This window comes from Mchenga conophoros, linkage group LG23 (genome assembly GCF_057382185.1).
Source record: "Mchenga conophoros isolate Kocher_MC1m ecotype Shallow Benthic linkage group LG23, M_conophoros_male_GT1.1, whole genome shotgun sequence".
NCBI lineage: Eukaryota > Metazoa > Chordata > Actinopteri > Cichliformes > Cichlidae > Mchenga > Mchenga conophoros.
In genome coordinates, this window is record NC_140547.1 from 18612298 (window position 1) to 18632853 (window position 20556).

The window sequence follows — 20556 nt, forward strand, 5'->3', positions numbered from 1 at the left end:
AACATAATGGATGTGACTGTTGTTGATATTTTCATCTCTCATCTTCAACGAAACACATTTCCTGTGTCCTGAGTTAGGAAATATGGGTTAAATTTATTATTTTACTTCAACCGATTAGTGATCTTTACAGGATGTACCCTGCCTCTCACTCTATGACAGCTGGGATAGTCTCCAAATCTCGACAACTCTGAATTAGGTATTGATTAATTCAATTAATAGTAGTTAAGAAAATAGAAAAACATAATAAGGTTCTGTTCTAGGTAATAAACTGATAAAGCTTTATGCATGTGGAGGGTAAATAAAGACACTTTTTTTAAAAAGGACTCAAAACTTCTTTATTGTTAAAAATCAATATAGAAACAAATGTATGTAGAAAAACATCAACAGCAATACATTCTTATTTTTCCTTACAAAGCACTCCTCTGTTTTAAATGATCCCTGCTTTATAATAATGGACTTTATAAATGAAGGCGGTCAGGATTGCAGCTGGAAGGTAAAGGCAAAGTACACTGCTTTATTGTCAGGAAACAGCATCTAAGCAGGACTGTGCAACACTATGTGGAAGAATCAGAAAACACCCCGCTAATGCTGTATTATATCACTGCTCTCTACTGTCTCTGCCTCCATCACTCCACCATATATTATTAGTGTGACAGTAGGTAAGTTTGAGGCTGGTGGAAGGACAGGAAGTTAACGGCAGCCTTAAGTATTATAAAGATAGATTAGCAATTTAGTTAATGGCCTGCAAATGGCCTGCATTTGTATAGCGCTTTTTAATAGCCCTAATCTGCGACTTTCATTACTGCACCTCTCAGATACCACAGTCATGTAATCTGTTTCCTGCCAGGGAGAAAATTTATATTACAACACACACTGCAACTAATTGAACGGGTACCTAGTCTGCTAATTTTCAGCACTCTGCTTCTTTTCTTGGCTCTACTAGAGTAGCTTTGCATGATTCACAGTTCAAATAAAAATCGATACTTATATTTGCCCTTCATAAAGCCCTCCTTTTAATGAACCCCTCAGTTCATTAAATGAGTTGTTAAGCATTTCTAACAACTCCATTCCCCCTTCTTTCTTCTGATTGGCCAACATTTGGAAGCCTGTTGACAGAGTTATACTGTCTGGTATTGGTTGTACTGACTACTCAGAGTAGTTTGAAAGCTGAGCTTTTGGCTTAGAATGATTACTTGAACCTCATTCTTTGAAACCTAGTGACTCGAATATTAACATTCAGCATCTTAATGTTATATTCATATGACAGGTAAGACAATGCAGACTAGGTGCCCTTAAAGAAATGCCCATTTGAAGACACGTAGAAGGGCAGATCATGGCACTCCATTACTTTTTCTAACTTAGTTGCCATCTCCGGATGTTGGTTAAGTAAACAGCATGTTTAATGCAGATATTTCTGGATTTGCTAGCCATCAGAACATCATTAGAACATTTCAGCCACATTATAGTTATCTATTACTGTTTTCTTACTAATGTTGTTATTATGATCAGATTTTGTCTCAGACATTTTTGTTGTTCATTGGGTCATTAAATTTGTTTTGATGAAACTTTACATTCGTTAAAAATTGTTAAAAATGGTATCTTTCAATTTTAGTTATTAATGCCTTTCTTATGTGTTGCTAAAAATATCACAAACAATACAACAGGATTTATTTTCATGCATAATTTCCATAAGAAGATATATACAAACCCTTTAAAGACTGAAATGTCTGAGTTCTGAGCCAGATGGCTCATTGTTCCCGCAGCTATCTGATTGTGACAAATAGTGTAAGTAAATAAAACTGGTGTCTGAGGTTTCCTTTGAAGACTGCATACAGGCTGGTTGTCTAGCTACTCAAGGAAACAGATACTCATAGCATTCCTGATCTAGCTATCGCTGCCCCTACTTTAGGCTTTCGTCTCACAGACCTATAGACTGCTTGCTAGGGAAAATATTTTAAGAGTGTTTGCAAGCATGTTGGTATCTTCCATGCTAATCTATAGGTCCTGTAGGCTTTTGGAGCAGCACCTACTTTGTTACCAGGTTCAGCCAGTGACATCCAGCAACCAATCTCCAATATTTTTCCCTAGTAACTGGTGGTTGCCATGTGATGGGTTGCTAGGCCTGCATGACTGGGTCTGTTGTTGAGCTTGAAAAACCACTGGGGCAACTATGGCTCCAATGAGTTAATTTGGTAAAATACAGAAAGAGACTGTATTTAGGGAAATGTTTTATGTGATTAACCAGGCATCAGATGGCAATTAGTTTCCATCTATAAGACCAGTTAACAAGTTAATTTCCCATTTGAATATTTTAACCCTACCTAACTAGAAATAAAATCTTTAAATGTAATTTGGTTATTAAAATGTAAATAATTCTGCTTTTGACTTGCAATCAGGCAGCAATATTAGTTTCCCACCATGCTCTAGCACGAGGAAGGACAAAGAAGAGCATATTATAGTACCATTTGGTTTTCTTTTTCCTTTTGTTTTTTTGGTCATGGTGAGAGAAATGCATCTGCAAAAATGTACTGAAAAAAAAAAAAAACATTCTCTCCATATACATATAAATACATTTCTGCTGTGCAAAATGCAAGTGTAGAAGCCTCTCACCGAAGCTCAGCGTTCAGTCAACACATCCAACGTATTGACATGTAAAGCATGAATTTTAGGCATTTCACCTAAAAATGTAGTTTAAAGCACCAAAACTCAGGCCAGCTTGATATTTTCTTTAAAGGACAATGATAAAAAGCCGCAGCTCTTTCTCCATTAATAGATCAGTTAATGGATGATCAATTAATTGTTTGTCTATTTTCAAGTAAAACATTTGCTGCTTCTTAAATATAAGAATTACATGACAGTAAGCTAAATATGTGTTTCAGAAATTGGATGGGCTATTTTTTACTTTTTTATTTTTGATGACTAATTTGGCTAATCAAAAATAACTGGCAGATTAATTAATTAATAATGAAAATTAATTACAGAACAGCAGATTCACAAAGCTGGATTAGTTACCTACAATGCTAACTTAGTTCCCGAAAAATATCACCGTACTGTATTTTTGGGGCACCTTTCAGAGCAGAAAGTACATTATTTGGTATTTATATTATCAAATACATTATTTACTTTTAATGTTTAAAATAGGTTTCTTATTGCTGATATCCAGTAAATTTATCACTCATGATGCTGTCTATATTCGCTACACTAACTAGTGAAGCATTGGTTAAAGACTGGTGATATGGGTGACTGCCAGTTGCCGATGGATGAATGTGAAGCAGGATGGTATCTTTTAAAACCTCTCACTTGAATTACTTTTTATGGCATTTCTAAAAAAAAAAAAAACTAAAAAAAAAACCTCCTGTGAATTCCCATCTGTGGCCCTCGTGAAGCAATGCAATCAAAGACTTTTTGATAAATAACATCTCACAAGTTATGAAAATAGTAATCCAGGGAGCCAGCTTCCCATTATTTCAACACAAAATAAAATATATCTAGCATGAGTCAGAGAAACGATACCTCTATGAATCTTCATGTTCTAACATCACTTTAGCCTTGCTGCTAGATAAATATTAAAAATGAGGCATGGTTGCTATATCATTTATGATGAATGCTCTCTCCTTACAAAGTCCCTGACAAGTATATCCTGTACATTTTTACAGCACTGAGTAACATGGTTGAGAGAATTCAGAGGCACGGCTTAGCCATCCAAGCTTTGGCAACAAATCCCATCATAGGCCTCTGTGAGGATGACTGTTCGTCTACCATTTGCCAGGAATGGGTGTTCCACACTCATACCATGAGACGTAGTTGACATGAGAATGTCCTCCTATTTCTCCAAAGTGGACAGGTTCTTGACGCAATGCTCTGAAGAAACCTGGACAAAAAAGAACAATACGTGATGAGGAACATATTTTAAATCTGATACATTCAATCTAATTTGTATCAAAGCACCCGATTAAGAGCAGCAGAATTTCCTATTTATTGTAATAAAAATGTACAGACATCTAATACTAAATAAATGATTGTGATTCTAAAGGAAATGGAAAAACTAAAAGATTCTAAAATGTCCTCTCTGGTTTCTGAACTCTTATTCTAGATGGGCATCAAAGACAATGACAATGAAGTGGGTGTCACACTGGATTTAAATATAATGTTTTACATTTGTCTGTTATGTCTCACCCCAACCGGTCACAGCAGATGGCCGCCCCTCCCTGAGCCTGGTTTTTCTGGAGGTTTTTTCCAGTTAAAAGGGAGTTTTTCTTTCCCAATGTTGCCAAAGTGCTATAATTGTTGTTGGGTTTTTCTCTGTATGTATTATTGTAGGGTCTAGCTTACAATAAAAAGGGCCTTGAGGTGACTGTTGTTGTGATTTGGTGCTGTATAAATAAAATTGAATTGAATTGAAATGAGATGTAAGTACAGGTATAACTAATTTCTATTTTTTTTAAGACAAATCATGCAGTATACTGGATCTTAATGTCCAAAAAATGCATGCTCACTAAGGAGCTCAGGAAAAATTCAGGAAAACTGAAATAAAGCTTATACCTTGTCTGGATGGGAGCTGGTCAGCTCTGAGCTGTCTGCCCGTTCGCCCATCCAGGAATGAGTCAACGAACTGACAGTGATCCTCACTAAAGCCAGTCTGATCTCCAATATTGTAGAATTTACCTATAAGGGGAAATATAGAGAAACAGATCAGATCTGGGATCAGTTTCCCTGTTAAAGTGGGCAATAAATTCAGCATTTGTACTTACCGTTGAGTGTTTCACTCAGGTAGATCTTGTACCTAAGTGAGTTGCAAAGCTGTACACCAACAAACTTGCGGTACCAGGTCCTCTTCACATACTGTTTGCCATGGCAGTCAGAGTATGAGTCTGTCTTGAAGGGGAACTGAGTCCAGATAGCATCTTTTCCTGTACAGAAAAATAAATATAACTTTCTACCTTTAAACAAAGGTTTTTCTTATAACCATGTGGACATAAGGTGGATGTTAATTTACCTGAAACGTTCTCACTCACTCTGGGGTCCGCTAAGGAAAGAATAACAACAGGGTCTTAACAGCTTATATAAAGAAAGCATAACTGATACTGCACATTGATATAAGAAGGCAGGAGTGCCTTCTTATAACGTGAGCAGCAACTTTCATCATCATCTAGATCAGTGAAGCAGAACATTTAATTATTTCTCTGTGTTTGAAATATAGGATATCAATTCACTCGTGCAATGTTTGAAAAAATCAATATCCTGGATGTCAGCATTTAAAAAACAACTAAATCAATGACTTGTTAGTAATTCTATCAGTAAAGTCCAGTTATGGATGACTGCATAACTGATTAATTGTATTTTGTAGGCAATCAGGAGTGAAGTCTCAAGTCTCACATTATGATAAATTTCTAGCAGGAAATTACCTTTATGCAATAGCGATAATTAATTATACATCTGCAATGAGTTGCAATTCCTGCTAAGTGAATTTGAAATGGGCAGAAACAGTAGCTGCCGCTGAGGGTGAACATTATTCTTAACTGATGAGCGGAAAGTTTGGAGCATTTCTACTTGTTGTTTAAAACATTTGAAGTCACAGAGAGGTCCTGGAGTTTCAGTTTGACTGCAACTGCTTTGGCTTGTGCATTCTCTAAAGACAGGCAGTTGAGCAGGAATGTACCTGACTCTGTGTTGAAGGTAACTGGCTCACTGGGAGGACCTGAGCCCAGCTCATTCCTTGGCTTCACCTTGAACTCGTAACTAAAAAATGGGGGGAAATATAGCATTACAATAATACATAATCAGGAATAGAGTCATAACTTTTCAAAGATGACACAGCAAACTCAGATGCCACAAGAAAATGCAGAACTTACTTAGGTATGAACTATATTGCAAAATCTTTTTAAGAACTATAATTTATCAAAGTAAAGTAGGAAATAAAATAAAGACATCAGCTCAGCCCAAAACAGTTAAAGTACCAATATATTCTAATACTACATTTCTCTGGATAGACTACCTTTATTTTTTATTGATTATACACTTTTAAGGAATTATTAACAAATTACTTTGAAGCTACTTGTTAATAATGGTGATTTTACTGTAACAAAGGATTTCTCCTTAACCATTTCCTCTAGGTCACTAAAAAAACAATACAACAACTATTGTTTTCTGTTCTTTTATACTGTATCAAAGTTACACAACTGACTGTTAAAACAGGTTTTATAAGCTTGGACAGTCACAAACATCATGCAACCCGTGCATGACAGTGAAAACCATGACCTCTGCTCACAGCTCTTTATTTTTATATGGTTTTACTTGAGTCCAGACTTGCAATTGGCCAGACTTAATTTCTAACCACCTTCCTTCACACCAAATAGCTTTCCCACATCGCGGCTCGTTAAAGCGTCAGCAAGCGTAACAGATGCTCTGCTTATTTTACTGGGCTCAACTAACTTGGGCTGTTTGAACAGCTGAATGAAATGGCTGCAACGCCAACCAGCAGATGTTCAGTCAGATCTGAGTTGCAGAAACACTTAACATCCAGAGATTAATATGTATAAACCTGCTTTATTGTAATGACCTGGTTTGGTTTGGAGTGTTTTCACATTTTTCATGTCTTCTCTTTCTTCTGTGTAGCCGACAAATTGACTGGTTCTCTTGGCTACACAGCAAATCAATCTCATAACATGAAATCATGGTAAATAAATCTGTAGATAACCCTTGATGCTAGGCTGTGAAAATTTGCACATGGTACACAAGGCTGGTCGATTTCCAATCTCAAATTCTACAATTTAGAAATTGACTTTGACTTCAACTTCATGAAAAGTAAAGTTGAAGAAAGAAAACTAATTTAGGTAGAACTTACCTGCTCTCAGGTTTGAGGTTCTCTACGGCAGTGTGAGTCTGGTTTGTAGTCAGGATGGAAACCTGTTCTCCATCTGGGCCTTTAGCAGTGGAGATGACTTCGTACTCTGAGAAGAGGATGACAGAATTAGGACATGACCAACAGAATCGTGATAGAACACAGCTAAAACCACCATAGGAGTGTTATAGGTTAGTCACCAAAGAGTTTCAATTTCATTCAGTTTTTTGTTGGGCTGCTGCAATAAAAATTCAGCTAATAAGTACCAGTGGTTTCATTGTCAGTCTTCTCCCAGTCCAAGATGATGAAAGATGGGCATCCCTCCACTGTCACCACAGTGAGGTTGGAGGGTGGAGTCTTTGGTGGTGATGTCACATTTGTCTCACTGGGTTCATCTTCGGGAAAGTAGTTGAGGGAAGAGGTAATAGAGCAAGGCTCATCTGGTTTCTTTCCAGTTTTGTAGATGACATGAGGTGCTGTAGAAAGAGAACATGAATGTAAAGCATAAGTATCACTGGGGTTTGAGGTTCACTTTGTATATGTAATTGGAGCTGGAACAAAAAATGCTTGTTTTGATGTCTGTATCGCTATATGGTAAAACCCAATGTCCTGCTAAAGTGACCATTTCAGCTTACCTACGTAACGTTTTTTGCCCATGGCGTCAATCTCAGAGGATGGCTGTGATTTAAAAAGATCTGACTCCTCCCATGACTCCTGTCGAGGTGCTGAAAGAAGAAACACAACACAAATTGTCTAATTTCAAGAATAAACCTTCTGGAACAAAATGACCTTCCTTCTATGTGCAACATTTTTTGTAAACAAAGCAAAATATTACAAGAAGGTATGTCTACTTCTTGTAAGCTGGTTTGTGATATTTTGTGCATATTGTGCATGTCCATGAAAATATTTTTTTCTTTGTTTTGTTTTTGTGGGTTTCTTTTGGGAGTGAGTATATAGTTAAAAATATTATATTTTCCAAAAGCTTTATTCAAAGAAAGCAGTGACTGACATGAAAACTTTTAAAGTGCCCAGCAAGGCCCCATTTGGCAGCATATTGTAAATAGACTTCATGTTCAATCATTGGTCACATGCATTTGGTTAAACTAGCAAAACATTTCAAAATAAGCAGGAGAAAATTGTCTTAAATTGCAGTTTGCATGTGGTAAACTGGATGAAACTGGGCTGATGACTACTACTTGATTGCCAAGTGGAAATCTTTGTACCAGTAGTAGTTGGTGTTGCAGTTGTGGTCTGTTTCCGTTCTTGTTTGATCGGCTTGGCGGTCACTGCTGGTACTTTGGGTTTCAGGACAGGCAGTTTATCATTCTGTTTGAAGTTGTTAACTTTGTCTGATGGAAAATATGTAAACAAAAACAGTTCAACCTTCAGAAAACTATAAATGTCGCAGTTAAACAAGGGTGTAGACAAAGTTCATTGTTTTTCTTATTGAGTTCCTACCCGTTTCTCCAGGTTTTCCAACCAAATTTGGCTTCTTGTTGATCTGTATTGCTGGACGAGCAGGAGATCCTGAAAGAAACAAAAACATTATCTTGTTACAACCACCTTATCAGCCTTTATTTTACTGTCCTGATCTAAACCATCTCTGCACTTGTGACTTTTGTATTAAAGGGTCTCTTTCATGTACAGTCATTTCAAATTTATTTTACTACTATTCATATAAAGTGCTGCAATAATTTTCTAAAGTATTACATGATGGGAATGTTTCTGTTTTAGATCAGATTCAGGCCTGTTCTGTAGTCTGTGGACAGTATTGCTTTACATAAGGCAAAAATAAAGCTTTAACAGCCAATTTGGATCTATTTTCTAGCCAGGTGCTGTCTAATCTCTTGAAATATATATTTTTTCAGCTAAGGTAGAACTCCCTACCCATTTCCAAATGCCAAATGAACCTTAAAACATGAACAATTCCTTGTAATCCCACAAGATCTTTTGTGTTTTTCTGACTAAAGTCCAGAACCTGCAGCCAATTACACCCCACCCCTGCCCCCTTTCCTCTTATTTAAGCAGAAGCCAAATTCTTCACAATCAAGGAATTGACTCGGTTCCAAAACTAAATAGAATAAATGCAAAGCCAGGAACATGAAAGATGATGGAGTCCTGAAACATGTTAGCTCGTAACATGAAACAACACAGATGCATTCCTTTCAATCAGTTGCATGTAAATATGTATGATGGGCTGCCTGTATGAATGTTTGCTGTTGTTTGACATGAAGTTTGGTTAAAATTGTTTAAGCTTCATAGAGATATTTTGCTTACTTGGATAAACCTTGTATTATTCTTGGACATAAATTAGGAGGCTTGTCAAGAAACCACAAGAGGTACAGTGTTCTCAAAGGATCATTATATTGGAAGGTCAGAGTGGAAACTGTGCTATAATTATAGCCTATGTTCAGAAATGCCTCGTGATTACAATACAGAACTAGAATAAATACATATTGGTATGATTTTTTTCACACAAATAATTCTAAAATAAAAATCAAACAGAGGTTTCCACATTCTGATGAAAACTGTCCAATGCACGCCATGCTGTCCTGGTTCGCGTGAGGGTTTTCTAAACACGGCATCTCTGCAGCAAGATGTCTGAAGCTCATCGCACTCGCAATCAGGCAAGAAGCACAAGCTGAAGCATTTGGACCCTGGACAGAACTTTTTTAAAATAATACCAAAGGTCCAGTCGAGATGCCAGGTTCATCACAGGCTAATTAGAAACAGTCTCCTCCTTTAATTTCTGTGGTGAGAAAAAGCGCAAAGCTCTGCAAAGTGAGGTTCTGTAAAAGTAAGCTAACGATCAGGGGAGCGCATACTTTCCAAAGCCTTTGGCCAAAACTTTCAAGCTGACGGCCAGTATTTTCCTTCATGGTCCTTCTAAAGATTTGTTTCTGGACATGTAACACCACCAAACCATGCAGTCTTAACGATGTAGAGCAACTGGAGCGGCAGTCAGCACACGGCATGGGCAAGTTTTGGGTGCAGACAAATGAAATTCATGCCGTTACCAACCATAAACCCACTCTTCTGTCGTGGGACCCGAACGACCAAACACTTCAGGGAGTTCAGACTTCTTTTCCTCCAGCAATGAGTTGTTCACTGCAGCAGGAGAGGCACTGCGATTAAAACTGGAGTTTGTATTCAATACTGAAATAAAGCCCTGAGATGCCTTGGCCATTTTTCGGTTTTGTATTTTTAAGTTTCTGTCAAAAAGTCATAGATCAGTGGTTTCTGGGTGTTAAAATACAAAAGACAAAACATCAAAACTAGAAAACTGATGACACCAAAACCAGCTCATGCATACTGGACAGGAAGACCATGCCCACCATGACACCATGCACAATGTAAATCATTAACTGTATAATTCACTATAAACTTTTGTAAACTGTGATCTGACCGGGTTTCAATTGTCAGATGGGTTCTGAGGGTGGCCTAACTCATAATACAACTGAATCTAAAGTGAAAGTTCTCATAACCCATATCACCCTCTTTTTTTAGCTGCTTATGAAAGACTTCAAATTCTATTGAATTTTCTGATGCTTGAAAGTCACTGCAGAGAGTTTAACCTCTGCTGAAGGTATTACTAGAATAACTTCTATACACTTAAAAACACTTTTGCTGGTACAAAAAAAAATATGTATGCTTATTCTCCTAAAAAACAAATGAAAAAAAAAGTTTTCTAATATTTTTCTTTCATTGGTACGTTAGTTCCTATTCCAAATAAATATTGCAGCCAGTTTGCGCCAACAACTTGTTAAGCCTATTAAAGTAATTGTTGGAGCAACATTACTATTTTCTTTCCTAGTTGGGTTGGAAACTACTCCAAATCATCAGAAAGTAAACCAAACACTACAAATAAAATAATGGTATTGAGTTTGAGAGAGAGCCCATATAGCAACTATTATAACTACTACTATATCAATGTACAGAGTAAAGCTCAACAAGTGTAGGCAGGTCTGAGCCAGCAATAACACGCTACACCAGCTCTCATTAACTAAGTTACATTTTAGAAGCATTACTTTAACTAAAAGAGTAACAACACTCCCAATAACATTGATGCCTTATATGTATATTTTTAGATATTTCTCTATAAACTTAAAAGGCCAGTTTCAGAAAAAGGATTCGAATCAATTTGTAGCTCTTGATAATAATCTTGACAGGTTATTTTCTGTCAATTTTTATCATTTTCAGCAGATAACAGACTATTTTCTTTAGATTATAACTCTGGAAACACTATTTAAACTACACACAGCTTTTTTTTTAAAAAAACAAAACAAAAAAACATCATGCTAATGTTCCCAAAAACTGCAAAAACTGTGCAGTAGCATAAAAAAGTTTGAATTCTGGGGAAATGGCCAAAGTTTAAAAAAATCAATAGTCAACCCTGCAGACAACAAATAGCTTAATTATTCAATACTTTTGTAAAACACAATCTTTAAACATACATCCACAAACAAACTTTTTCAGTGACCTTAGTGTATTATCTGACCATTTTCATCTGCAGATGGAGTTCATCCAAGAAAATATACATTATTTCAAACTGGTCAGAGTTTAATGTTTTTAAACTGGTTCTAAGGAATAATTAAAACTTTTTGTGAAATATTCTACATGGTTATTAGAGCAAAGCAGTGAAACAGTGAAGCAGTGAAATGGTTTTTAGCCCAGCACCCAAAGAGTTGAAGAGGTCTCAGGTCTCTGAATTTGCTACAGTTTCCCCAACCACAACCTTAAACCAGATGGTTAAACACTCCCCACCACCAACAACTTGTAGAACACAGAGGGACACAATCAGCTGCTGAGCTTAAGTAACCAACTCACATAATCAACCATGTGCAGCGTCTTGATTAGTTAAATCTCTCTGACTGAAGCTTTGCTCAAAACTGGCTTGAGGCAGCGAATGTGGGACAAAAAGACAACACAGATGGACAGACCAATGGTGGACAAACAGGTGGATGGATGGATGGATGAATAGTGCATGGACATTAAAGTATTAATAAAAAATGGAGGGACACAAAAAACACCAACAAGAGCTGCAGTGGAGGTGAAAATGCTGCAAAAGCGAGTGAAGGGTTAATGATGAAACACAGAAAGACAAACAAGGTCTTTTTTACCCAATCGAGGTCGGGACCATATGGCCGGTTTAGGTGGGGAAATGCCCCGGTGTGGTTGTCCATTTACTGTTGGGAGAAAACTAAGTGTTATGAAGGGAAAGAAACTGTCTCTGAAAACTGAACCTGATGAGAGGACAATCAACCAAGTCCTTTTCTAACCAAATAAATCTTCTTTTTTTTTTTTACTTGTCTTGACTATTTGGAACACCTACTTTTCCCATTTTTCCCCAACTTTTGTCCATTTCCTTAACTGTACAGAATTCCTTAATTCTTGTCATGGATCAGTTATGAACCAAAGATAAACCTTAATGTGCATTATTTATTCTGGAAGCAATATAAAATCCCACTAGTTGATCTATTAAACTTTTAGCCAAAGCTTTTAACGGACTTGTTTGGTTGTTCACCTGAAAGGTTCATTTAGCAGCTAACAGTTAACAAAAATGAAGTTTCACAGCATTTAATCAGAAAAAAGGCAAAAGTAAAATTGTGTTGAGGGGTGATGAGATGCGAAACAGTGTTGAGACACATAAGAAATTCTTTCTTAAAATTGAAAGAATAGTGGCATAGAAAACCATTGCAAAAGCCCCCAAAATGTCTCAGACAGTAACAATAGATGGGAAACTGGAAGATAATGAGTCCACAAGAGGCAAAACCAATCAGCGTTGATTAGAATATCTCAAGATTCTACAACCTAAATAGTAGGTATATTTGATATTTCAGTTCTTTTTGGTATCAATTTTTATCGACTTGATTTTAGAATCTTGAACAAGAGAGAAATATAATCAATAAGCCTGTAAGTATTTTTCCAATTTGCATTTGACTTGAAAAGAAAAGTCAAACTTAAACTTGAGTACTTGAAATTAGATATATTTCATGGCTTAGCCTATCAAAACATTTTCCCCTTGGACAGTAAAAGACAGCAAAGCAGCAAAGTGAACATAAAAGAAACAGGTACAAGGAGGATTACCCCCAAGTTTCCCTGAAGTTGGGGATGAGTTACTCGATCTAGAGGAGGGGGAGTGGGGCTGTCTGAAGCCATTAGAGAAGGGAAAGAGAGGGTTTCTCGATGCAGGCCTCATGGATCCAGTAACTGTGGTAGCTGCTGGGTTGTAGGGCTGCAAGGGCAGCGATGGAGTGAGATTTCTTTTGTTTCCTTGACCTAAAAGATCAAAAACAGTTGCACGGCCTGTGTTACAGTCTGATCTGACCTTTATCTGTGTTGGCAGACAAGCGAGCTTGCAGCAGCCCTGTGCAGCATCGTTAGTGATGGACCATTAAATCTGATGTCATTGAATTTATGGAATAAATAAACAAATGAGCATGATGGGACCAAGATGATTCTTTAAGCGCTCACAATCTTGAAAAACCAGTCATCGAAGATGCTGATGAATTTTGATAACTGGAAGATTGTGTGCTGCATGCAAACACCAGATGAAATGTGCGTGAAGGTGATACTCCTGGATTGAGCAGCCATTCCTGTGGAAAAAAACCTTTAGCACTAATTTCACTGGAAGCTGCCTGGAAGCTCAAGGGAAAGAGATGATTGCAAATTAACAGCAGACAGACATAGCAAGGTTGCTTTTGATTGCAAGATGAAGGAAGCTGTTTGTGAGGTTGTTATTACCCCATGTGTTAGTTTTGGCCCGCTCATTGGCCAGTGCTGATCTCAGCAGTGATGAGCCGTCCTGTGATTTGCCAACAGCTGTATGAAAAAAAGAAGGTTGAACACTAAAAAAAAAATGAAGGCCTTTTTCAGTTTGAGAGATGGTCTGCATCCTGTCAAATTAAAACCTGAAAATGTAAATATTCTTCTTAAAGTTTGCCAAGCAGAACTGACTGTTGAGAAGGTAAGACACGAATGGCAAGACTTTTTAAAGCCTCGGTTACATTTGGATTCAAAGTGCATTTAAGAAGTAGGATTTGACTATGAAGACTTATCACGAGCTCTTTCCTCAAAATCTTACAAAGGTGGTGTAGAACCTAAAAAAATGTATGTGACCAGTGTAGGATGTGCTGTCTTTAGCCAATAGTCCACCAACTCCTGGTACCAGATCTTTTCACATAGTACAAAGTACATCTGGCACTTGCCTTGGTAACAGGGTGATATAGTAACAGTCGCCAGGGCCCTTTGACCTCAAATGAGCAGTTTACGGAGGCAGAAATTAAATCTAAATAAAAGTAAGTATTCAGTCAGTTATGTCTCAGCTGTCTAAAAAAATACATTTAAAACCAACCAATTTTGTAGAACTGCTATGATTATTTTCAACACCTTAGGTAATGTGTGATAAAAAGATTTTAAGATCTATACATTTTTTAAAAAGTACTTTGTTGACAGCAGCTGAGTGTGCTACATTTCTTTGTAAAGTTCAACTGTTGGATGAAACTCTTATTTTTGTGGGCCCACACAGTTTAAAAAGAAAAGAAAATACACTGATTCATTTGGTGAAAAGAAAAATTAAACACAGAACATTGTTAACTATGTTCATACTCATTTTTGAAGAACAACATTGCATTACTTACACCCCCAAAAGGCTTAGATATTGAGAGATACAACATCTCACAGAAGCAGAAAGAGGATTTTTTAGAAGAAGCCAACTTTTGAAAAGAACATTTGGCATTTTTGGGACAGAATATGGCAAATGCAGTGAAACTATTTGCAGATGATGCTTTTATATTCATGGACACCATACACTGAGTCTAGAACATTTTTAAGTATTAAGCGACATGGATAGACAAGACAGATATTTTTCAACCAAAGCTGACTATGATAAAACTGTATGTTTTCTAAAACATAATGATTATGTCACAGACAAAAAAAAGAAAGAAAGACAAAAAAAAGATTGTAAGGAGGAATTACCAGTGGGGTTACGAGGCTTCTCAGGTGCACTAGTGGGTGCCTTAGTGGTTTGCACATGACTGGAGTCACCTCTGGAGGCTAACTTAGTAAGAAGGACGGCTGTGATGTTGGCATGGGGGGCTTTGGTGGACAGAAGTTTGGGGAGGGCAGGAGTGGGAATATCCGCTGGTTGGGTGTTGTTGTTTCTAATTGTGTTTCCTTTTTCTGGGATGAAAGAGAAGAGAGGTACTGAGGTCATAGGAAACTGGTCAGTGTTTGTTTTTGCACGATGTGTACACTATGATATAAAATAAAATAGACATGCATTTTGACTAATTTCATCCAGCAACTCTGGAGAAATTCAAGTCATCAGATACATGTCTTTCAAAACTGGAAAGTTGTTTAGCTTTTCTGTCAGGATAGGACATGGTATAGATACTTCATTTGATACTAAATAAAACATGTTCATAATGAAGGGTCCTCACTGGCTTATTGGTTGGTGATATGCAGTAGTGTGAAAAAGTGTTTGCCCTCTTCCTGATTTCTGTTCTTTTTTATGTTTGTCACACTTAAATGTATGAGATCATCAAAAACTGTCAATATTAGGCAAAACACAGAATGCAGTTTTTAAACACAGGTTTAAGAAGTCACTTAAATAGCACCCGCCTGACAGAGTGGAATAGACCAAAACATCCTCAATGTCATACATTATGATGCAATCCAAGGAAATCCAGGAACAAATGAGAAACAAATTAATTGAGATCTCTCAGTTTGGAAAACATTATAAAGCCATTTCTAAAGCTGTGGGACTCCAGCAAACCACAGTGAGAGCTATTATCCACAAATGCAAAAACATTAAACAGCTGTGAACCTTCGCAGGAGTTGCCGGCCAAACAAAATTACCCCAAAAGCACACCGACGACTCATTCAAGAGGTCACAAAAGACACCATAACAACATCTAAACAACTGCAGGCCTCACTTGCCTCAGTTAAGGTTAGTGTTCATGACTCCACCATGAGAAAGAGACTGGGCAAAATGGCCTGCATGACAGAGTTCCAAGACCACTGCTGAGCTAAAGAGCATGAAGGATTGTCTAAGTGTTGCTAGAAAACATCTTTCTGATCCCCAAGACTTTTGGGAAAATACTCTGTGGAGTGACAAAATAAAAGCTGAGCTTTTTGGAAGGTGTGTATGCCATTAAATATGATGTAAAGTAACACAGTATTTCAGAAAAGGAACTTTATACCATCATTAAAAATGGTGGTGGTAGTGTGATGGTCTAGGGATGTTTTGCTGCTTCAGGAACTGGAAGACTTGCTATGGTAAAAGGAACCATGAATTCTGCTCTCTACTAAAATATCCTGAAGGAGAATGCTATAACATACTTGGTTTCTGCAACAGGACAACCATTCAAAACACACCAGCAAGTCCACCTCTTAATAAAAACAAAATGGAGATTTTGGAGTGGCCTAGTCAAAGTCCTGACCTCAATCTGACTGAGATGCTGTGGCATGACCTTACAGAGGCAGGTATTGCTCAAAAACCCTCCAATGTGGCTGAATTACAAGAATTCTGCAAAGAGGGGTAAGCCAAAATTCCTCCACAGTGCTGTAAAAGACTGATTGCCAGTTATCGCAAATGCTTGACTCCACTTGCTGCTGCTTGTTCCAGCTATTAGGTTTAGCAGGAAATCACTTTTGCACATGCAGTTTTTTTTTGTTGTTGTCCTCCCCCCCCCCCCCCCCTCTAATAATAAACACCTTCATTCAGAAACTGTTTTTTGTGTTTACTTGTGTTATCTGTGTCTAATATTGAGTTCTTTTGGGATGATCTGAAACATTGACGTGTGACAAACATACAAAAAAAAACAGAAGATCAGGAAAGGAGCAAATACTTTTTCACACCATTGTATTTAGCCAGCATTTTCCTGTTGTAGATCAAGATCTAATATTTCTGTTAAAACCAATTAGAAATCTCTGGTTTCATACCAGATACCCAGCCCTAGATTCCACAAGATTTGTTTATTTTCAAACAGATGCCTAAAGAATTTGATTTTGTTCCCTATAATCTCGTACCTCAGAGAAATACAGAAAAGTTTGAAGACATTGTACTTTGGGAGGATTTTGCAGAACGACTTGTGTTGGCTTTCCTGGATGGGAAATTCCAACCACGTCTGCGTCTGAACTGGCTGACATGCACTCCTGACATGCAGACTGACTGAAGAGAGCGGTGACTTGCAACAAGTAGGATGGGGACAGCTGGACAGACAGACAAGAAGGATGACAGAGGAATGGAGGAGTTCTGACTGAAACTGGTTTACTTTAAATAGCTGATGGTTTGAATATAATCTACATATTTAATGATAATGCTGTAATGTTGAGCCCTTGTACCTCTCAGAGGTAAAAAATATCAGGTATTAATTGAAAAGTCTAAGAAAGAGAAATATCATTGATCAAAGAAAGCAGCTGAAAGGAGAAAAGAAAATTGATGATGAATGCTGAAGCATGATGGCTGTCATATACATTTCAGCAGTGTGGTTTGAAAAAATGAGCTGCAGCTACTTTTGGAATGGGCAGGCCAAGGGGAACTTACTGATCTCCAGGGACATCATTTCCTCGCCTTGTTTTGACTTTCTAACTGGGCTTAAGACATGCTAACATGCAGCCAATCTCAATAGCTGCACACCCCACCTCCACCCCTCCCAGGTGCACCACAGGCTCAGGCGAAGCAGGTAAAGATGGACTGCAAATGAGTGAAGCTGATGATTAAAGAATAAAAGAGCGTCTGTTTCGTTACCCGGGGACACGTGAGGAAATTTGGGCTCAGAAGAGCCAGGCACAGGGATAGTTTCCTGCTGGCTCTCGGGAGGTGCTGTTGGAAATAACATGGTGGGTTTATAAGAGGAAAAATGTCAAAATTAAAGAGGATAGGGTTGGAGAGACAATCAATTCTTTATGAAACCTAGTTTGGGAAAAGCACCCATGGGTTAGACTGATGAGGCTTTTTATAAACAAATCTTCAACATCCTTTAGTGCTGTGAATTTCTTACTTTTCTAACATTTAAAGAATGTTGGTATTACTATTATTTGCTTTCTCACTTTCTCACATCTGCAATGTGAGGATTGAAACTGCATTTTGGTGCCTGTTTTCCATCAGTGGAACCCTTTAAGGAAGCTTTTGTGCTGTGCTGTGTGAGAAACTTCTCTGTTGCCCAGAGAGGAAGAAAAGTAAAAGTATGCAGACAGGGAGAAAAGAAAGAAAGAGCGGTAATCACCAAAGGACGTGCGTGGAGCTCCAGGGAACCCTGGGTTTTTGAACAAAGTAGGTGTTCGAGGGCCCGTTCCGTTGTGGAGGGCTGCAAACAAGTCAACAAAGATGTTAAAAGAAAAACAATGAAATGGTTCAGCATGAGCAGTTCAGCAGACAGATGTCTAAGTGCACAATACAAGACTGATGTTTTCAGAAAGATGAGCAGCTATTATATTTGGTGCATAAAGCTTTTGGCTTGAACTTCAGGATAATTGGAAGTTGTTGTTTTTTTCCTACTGCAAAGTGTGAGTGTTTCGAACCAGCCTGAACCTGTTTTGTTGTGGTGGCCTATGAGAACACATTACTGACTGTACATACCTAAACTGAAGTCAAACAGATTCCACAAATCATGCCAGGAAGAGATAATGACTGAACAGACTATATATTAATTAAAGACAAAATCATAAATCTTACCATAACGAGGAGCAAAGAGGGGCGTCTGTTTGTAAAAGAAAAAAAAAGAAAGAACAAAGAATGTCAACTTTAGACATGTTTAAATCAAATATACATAAACACAAGGACTCCTAAGCTCGTGATGCACTGCTTTGAAAAATTTGACCTCAACCTTTAAATTCTGTGGAAACCCAGAGGTAATTTTCCTTTAATGAAGACTTATTATCTTCACCTTTAATTTTATTTACAATGTTTTTGTATATCTTCCTATTTTCTTTCTTCAAGTTTTATTAATTTAAGAAAACCTTTTTTGCATATTCATTGCCATAATACTTTACATTAAATATGAAGTAAGCTTACTGACCAAAAACAAATACACAAATTAAAAATATGGCACATTTTTTGATGTTTTAGAATTTAACCATAATAAATAGCCATAATTATACAAAAGCAAACAGTAAAAAATGTTATTAATGTCACATAAAGTAAGCGCAGCATAGTTTGTTCATGTTATTATTTACTTCATTAAATATTTTTCAAGTACATTTTGAGGTATTTAAGTAAATATAAAGTTTGAAGCAGTCTATTCTACATGTATCCATGATTTAAAAATTTTAAAGGTCATCACATTTACATCGCAGATGTAGTAGCATTTACTTTGTTACAGTACAGCAGGTTACTTACCCCCAGCTTGACTGGAGGACTGTTACGTGGCTTGTATGATTTCTGTCTATTTTTATCTGTGAAAAAAGTGCAGAGAAAAAGCAGTAAAATTAATCATTATTATTATTAAAGATCGATTAGCCATTGCTTTGCAAAAAAAATGATAATAAAAACTTTTCTTGGAAGAGATTGTAAACTTTTTCTTAACATCAAAATCAAGGCTTGATGTTTTCTTTAGCTTGAGCCTTTATGATTCCAGTGGTGACAAGTACGTAAGTAACTCCTTACTGCCCATGCTGGTGTTGTGGATGACCGGTTTGCTCCATGTGCCACTGCGGTCATCCTTGTTGGAGCGGATGCCAAACTCATAAGGCGTGTTGGGTTTCAGGTTATCAATGACTGTGTCGCTTGTTGGGCATGTCTGGTAGATCCAATTCCTGTTTCTCTCTCTGTAGCGGATAGTGTAGAATCTGATGGAGAAAAAGGAAAAATGCCTTTACCAACAGCAAGGTGGTTAGATTGTCTGAAAACTGCCCTTGGAGCTCCTCAGAGTTCTATTTTTGGTCCATTGTATTTTAACTTCATATGCTTATATGTAATGGGTTTTTTGGGTTTTTGTTTTTTTTTTAATTCTCAATAGCTTGGTTGTGTTTCAGCAATACATCAATTTGGCCATGCTTACATTCATTAACTTTTATAAAACACAAAGGTTATCTTTGTAATTTACCCAGAGGAAACAGGTAAAGCAGCTGATCTAAACATGTTAGCAACCAGCTGCCTAATACTAATTCGAAAAAATACAAAGAAATGGGTTAATTAGGCTGACAGTATCACACATTTCTGGAGGAGTGACTCAAGCTCCTCATATTTTAGGTTTATATTGTGATAAACACAAATAGCAAGCCAAGTATTTGAAAAAAATTAATGCCATAATACCATTATGGTAAAGATTTTTATCAAGGATAGGAATAAAAATTACCTACAGATACAGCTGTGTAAAAAATGTACATGTTTGTCTACAAATTACAACTGGTGTGTATTTGTATCCATTGAAAGTGTGCTGTACATAAATAAATCTTTGGCTAACCAGCACTTACCACAGTTTAGGGAATCACAAAAATAGTTTTTTATTTATTTTACCTTTTTTTAAATTAGCTATTAAAATAACAAAATGCTTATAGTTACAGACTGAGGACAGACTGCCAGATGGTGTCCCAAATAATGGAACAAACTCCCCTGTAAGTCTTTGCTTTGGCTGCTCTTTGTTAAAGAGGCAGGTATTAACAGGAACTTGTGTGACACTGATATAAAGTTCATATGCAATCCAAAACTATGGCCACTATCTTACTTAAGCAGTTTGAAATTGTACTAATATCTGACCAACTGTTTTTAT

General features: G+C 37.1%; 1 protein-coding gene across 15 annotated transcripts in view; it reads right to left on the bottom strand.

Annotated features, from left to right (window-relative positions):
* Positions 1–308: 308 nt before the first annotated feature.
* Positions 309–20556, bottom strand: part of LOC146546983 (target of Nesh-SH3-like) — a 36256-nt gene continuing 16008 nt past the window's right edge. Inside the window, exons 5-24 of one of the 15 annotated variants that reach the window (XM_085264023.1) lie at positions 19452–19633; positions 19185–19240; positions 18522–18546; positions 18073–18153; positions 17595–17669; positions 14819–15022; positions 13586–13663; positions 12929–13120; positions 11962–12027; positions 9863–9949; positions 8300–8368; positions 8065–8190; positions 7477–7566; positions 7108–7317; positions 6845–6950; positions 5660–5739; positions 4997–5026; positions 4752–4910; positions 4543–4665; positions 309–3871 (exon numbers count right to left, since the gene is read on the bottom strand). In XM_085264023.1, coding sequence (XP_085120149.1) covers positions 3756–3871; positions 4543–4665; positions 4752–4910; positions 4997–5026; positions 5660–5739; positions 6845–6950; positions 7108–7317; positions 7477–7566; positions 8065–8190; positions 8300–8368; positions 9863–9949; positions 11962–12027; positions 12929–13120; positions 13586–13663; positions 14819–15022; positions 17595–17669; positions 18073–18153; positions 18522–18546; positions 19185–19240; positions 19452–19633 — 2155 coding nt within the window. In that variant the 3' untranslated portion in view covers positions 309–3755. The remainder of the gene's footprint in view (positions 3872–4542; positions 4666–4751; positions 4911–4996; positions 5027–5659; positions 5740–6844; positions 6951–7107; positions 7318–7476; positions 7567–8064; positions 8191–8299; positions 8369–9862; positions 9950–11961; positions 12028–12928; positions 13121–13585; positions 13664–14818; positions 15023–17594; positions 17670–18072; positions 18154–18521; positions 18547–19184; positions 19241–19451; positions 19634–20556) is intronic. The other 14 variants (XM_085264024.1, XM_085264025.1, XM_085264027.1 and 11 more) reach the window with 14 other exon arrangements.